The sequence below is a fragment of the Onychomys torridus genome, chromosome 1 (assembly GCF_903995425.1).
Source record: "Onychomys torridus chromosome 1, mOncTor1.1, whole genome shotgun sequence".
Classification (NCBI taxonomy): domain Eukaryota; kingdom Metazoa; phylum Chordata; class Mammalia; order Rodentia; family Cricetidae; genus Onychomys; species Onychomys torridus.
The window spans coordinates 149,083,996-149,088,459 of record NC_050443.1 but is presented as its reverse complement, the minus strand read 5'-3'; the positions used below and the strand labels follow the sequence as shown (position 1 = coordinate 149,088,459).

Below are 4,464 nucleotides of genomic sequence, written 5' to 3'. Positions count from 1 at the left end.
CATTTGCAAATTGCAACGCTAAAGGGTTAATCAGCAACTCATAGGAGCCACCTGGCCCTTTCACGGAGCTTTTGGAGGACTGCTTGAGTTGTGTTTAATACTGAATATTATTTGCTTGCACAAAAAGCGAGGGTTGGCATAAGAGAAGAAAAGTGGATCACCTTCTAACTCAGAAAGCATTTCAGGCCGAAATAATTCAACCCCTAGGCAGAGCACCCGGGCTCGCAGAGCGCTCCCTCCCGCCTTTTTTTTTTTTTTTTTTTAAATTAAAGTTCAGGCTAGACTGTGATGCTCTGATAACCGGCACTCTAAGGTGAGCTGGACAAGGCGGACTATAGTGCAAGGGAGGGGCGAGGGGAGAGTGTCAAAGTCCTCCCTGCTTCCGATACACAAACACTCCCCCTCCTAGCTCCTCCCAAAGCTTTGAAATCCCATCCTGGCTTTGTTGTCTTCCCCGAGGGGCTGGGAAGGCTTGGAGCCCGACTATAAAGGCAGCCTGAGGTGGCGGTGGCTGCGCAGAGCCCTGAGCCCAGCAGCAGAGACTCCACCGACTGAAGTTCCGCAGTCTGGACTCTGCAGCTGCTGTGCAAAGTGACCTCCTTTTTCCTGACTTTCTCCTGCTTGCGTCCTTCTGAGATGACGGTTGTGTGTGCAGTGGCAGCTGTCCGGTTCTTGGTCTTGCTGACAGCGATGGCCTTTTGCAGCCTCCCTCTGCTCGGAGCCAGCGCCACCTTGAACTCGGTTCTCATCAATTCCAACGCTATCAAGAACCTGCCCCCACCGCTGGGTGGCGCTGCGGGGCAGCCGGGCTCGGCTGTCAGCGTGGCGCCTGGAGTTCCGTACGAGGGTGGGAACAAGTACCAGACTCTTGACAACTACCAGGTGAGAGGGGTATCGGGGATCCGAGGATGCTGTGATTCTGAAGGGGTCTAGGAGACGAGGGTGTACAGTACCCTAGGTGTGTGAGAGTCCGGGTGTGTTTGGAATCACTGCATCCGGAGCAGTGCGCTTGGAAGAGCTTTTGAAGAGGCAGATGGGAACCGAGAAGGTGTGGGTACCAGGATGCCTGAGTTGCTCACCACTCCGCTCCCTTCCCACAGCCCTACCCGTGTGCAGAGGATGAGGAGTGCGGCACTGAGGAGTACTGCTCCAGTCCCAGCCGCGGAACTGCAGGTGTAGGAGTACAGATCTGTCTGGCTTGCAGAAAGCGCAGGAAACGCTGCATGAGGCACGCTATGTGCTGCCCTGGGAATTACTGCAAAAACGGTGAGTCTTGGACTCCCCTTTAAACTGGAACCACCCTGCCTTCGAGCACCCAGGAATGAAAGGAGGCGCTCTAGCTCCTGCAAACCCGGGTTCATCATGCAAGGGTCCCCCTGTCACATCTTCACTGGGCTTGTGTTTGAGGCCTCCCTCGGTGATCTAACACGCTTTACATTAGAGCAGACACTTCCACCAAACAATTATCTTCGGGGAGAACTTCAGGACACTCAAGAAAGGGGGAAAGGTCATTCTGAAAGGGAAACCTAGCAAGCCAGCCTTGCCATTTTGTTACCAGTTTCATTTTTCTTAAGGTGACTCTCCTGGCTTTGTCTCTCAAAGGCCTCTGGATGTTAAAACTGTTGTCAGCCAAGGGCTAGAGTGATTAATCTCTGCTGGCCAGCTTTTAAAAGAGATCTCTGTACCACTCACATCCCTAGCTCTCCACCTCTTACCCCCGCTTCCCTCCACCATCAACTACCTTCAAAGAAACACACACACACACACACACACACACACACACACAAAAAAAAAAAAAAAAAAAAAAAAAAAAAAAAAAAAAACCGCAGATCCACAAAATGCTAATGTCTCAAAGAAGTGTCCAGAAATAAACTCACAGGGTGGCTAACTTCCTAGGGTATAGCAGCATTCCAGAGTGAACTCACTAAATCTCTGTAATATCGAAATTATACAGTGAAGTAACCGGTGGATGAGACTGTAGTCTTCCGGGCAGCTGGAATTGCCTTGCTCAGATAGTACGCAGAGCAGAGAAGTTGTTTTTAAGATCAATTTTTTTAAGTGACTGAATTACTTTTTCCTATTCCAAAGGATAATCTTAAAATAGACAGAAATATGATTGCTGTCATCACCAGCATTTAAATGGCTCCACTGGGGTGTTCCGTATGATTGAACAGCACGCTCATTGATGCTTCTCCATTTGGGGAGATTTGTTGAACGGTTATTATTAACTGCAGTGAGGTAGCAGATCTCACATTGCTGTCCGCACAGTAGACTGCTCTCTTCACGGCTATTAGCAACACATTACATATAGCCTGGGGATTAATCACTATTTCCGGCTTCCTTAGGAATATGCATGCCTTCTGACCACAGCTATTTACCGCGAGGGGAAATTGAGGAAAGCATCGTTGAAAACCTTGGTAACGACCACAGCACCTTGGATGGATATTCCAGAAGAACCACGCTGACTTCAAAAATATATCACACCAAAGGTAGTCAACGGCTTTTAAAGACCCAGCCGCCCGGTTCAGCGTTCTCAGACGCTCCTTTAGAGTTCTCTTAATGAAACAGTGCAGGCCTAGCGGTAACTCATTTTCCTTCTTTCTCCTCCACAGGACAAGAAGGTTCCATCTGCCTCCGGTCCTCAGACTGTGCCACAGGGCTGTGTTGTGCGAGACACTTCTGGTCCAAGATCTGTAAACCTGTCCTCAGAGAGGGTCAGGTGTGCACTAAACATAGGCGCAAAGGCTCCCACGGGCTGGAGATATTCCAGCGCTGTTACTGTGGGGAAGGCCTGTCTTGCAGAATACAGAAAGACCACCACCAAGCCAGTAATTCTTCTAGACTCCACACCTGTCAGAGACACTGACCTGACTGTCTAACTGTGACGGACTCCTTTATCTAATATATGCTGCGAACCCCTTTGTTAATTAATTGTCAGCTCGATCCCAAGGATGTACAAATCTTCTGCATAGAGTTAAGCATTCCGATAACACCGTCCAAAAGTCTGGAGTGTAAGGACTTTGTTTCTTGATGGAACTCATCTGTGATTGCAGTAAATTACTGTGTTGTTAATCCTCAGTGTGGCACTTACCTGTAAATGCAACGAAATGTTTAATTATTTTTCTAGAAGTGCTACATTGTCTTGTTTCTTTTCCATGTAAATTTTTGTACACATTGATTGTCTTGACTCATAAATATTCTATATTGAAGTGATTTCAGCTTATAGTTCCTAAATGTGTAAACCTTTCTCCTTTTATTTCTAGTGTAGAATGCAAGAAGTTCTTGGTCTAGCTAGTGACGGACATGTAAAATTAACATGAAAACACTAGTTTACTTCCTGAGATGCACTGTCTTTGCTTATATAGTCCTCTCTCTTTCTCTCTCTCAGCTGTGACAGTCTTTGAAATAAAATTTAATGTTTAATGATCATAAAATGTTACAAGCATAGATACATTTTGGAACTGTGATCTTAGGGGTGTGTGTGTGAATGTGTATGTGAGGGGTGTTGCTTTACAATGAAAAGACGTGTGTCTATGTATGAGTAATTTTAAAAAGAATGTATTCAACATTTATAAATTCAAATGGTTATGGTGATATGGGATTGAATCTGATAGTACTACTTTCAAAACTATTTTTCTACCAGGTGTTGGTGGTGGTTTATGCATATAATCCCAGTGTTCCAGAGGCTGAGGCAGGAGGAACGCCCATGAATTCAGGTCCACCTTGCCCAACCTAGTGAAATCCGAGGAAACTTCTGCTACTGAGTGATGTTCTGTCTCAAAAAAGCATCAATAAAAAATAGTTTCCAACAAATTAGTATTTATCTAAATGGCCAATAGTTATTAGAAGGAAGGGGATATCCAAGAGAGTAAAAGTATGTGATGATGGGCAGGGTGGAGAGGAGGGTGTGTGGAAACATGGTGAACTAGTACTAGCCAATTTAAGGCAAATAACTAATTCTGAATAGTTTAGATACTCTGACATATGCAAGAAGAATTGTAATTACTTTGATTTAAAAATAATTACCAAACAACCACAAATTCTAGAATGTCCTGCTTTTTCTTCTCTTGCCAAGTGGTTATTTCAATTTTTGCTTCTCCTGTATTGAATTTATTAGAATGAGAATAGGGATGTATGGCTTTATAGAAAAAATTGAATATATATATATATATATATATTAGATTTATATATACTAAATAATAACACACATATATATATATTTCAAATCTAAATTTTCTGTGTACTTTTCCTTGCCCAAATTTGATATTTCTATTGGGCGAAGGACAAAATAACCTTCCTAATTTATTTATTCTGTAGTATTCTGAAAGTCTACATCAAAACCACAAAACACTGGGTTCGCTATTCAAAGGACAGTAGTGACTGACTGACTGTGCCAGCAGTTCCTTAAATAGTACAGATGTCCTAGAATAGTCATTGGTTTCTGTGTTCCCGGAAGTGGTTAAT

The 4,464-nt window shown here is 44.3% G+C and overlaps 1 protein-coding gene across 1 annotated transcript; it reads left to right on the top strand.

The window, feature by feature from the left end:
* Positions 1–477: 477 nt before the first annotated feature.
* Dkk1 (dickkopf WNT signaling pathway inhibitor 1) lies at positions 478–3,568 on the top strand. The gene is made up of 4 exons (XM_036172683.1): positions 478–882; positions 1,101–1,266; positions 2,346–2,489; positions 2,613–3,568. Exons 1-4 carry the CDS (start codon positions 637–639, stop codon positions 2,864–2,866), a joined length of 810 nt encoding a protein of 269 aa, XP_036028576.1. The 5' UTR covers positions 478–636; the 3' UTR covers positions 2,867–3,568.
* Positions 3,569–4,464: the final 896 nt, after the last annotated feature.

Coding starts and splice junctions, on each gene's coding strand:
- Dkk1 (XM_036172683.1), top strand. CDS start 637: ATGACGGTTGTGTGTGCAGTGGCAGCTGTCCGGTTCTTGGTCTTGCTG. Junction 883..1,100: donor AGACTCTTGACAACTACCAG/GTGAGAGGGGTA, acceptor CCCTTCCCACAG/CCCTACCCGTGTGCAGAGGA. Junction 1,267..2,345: donor TGGGAATTACTGCAAAAACG/GTGAGTCTTGGA, acceptor CGGCTTCCTTAG/GAATATGCATGCCTTCTGAC.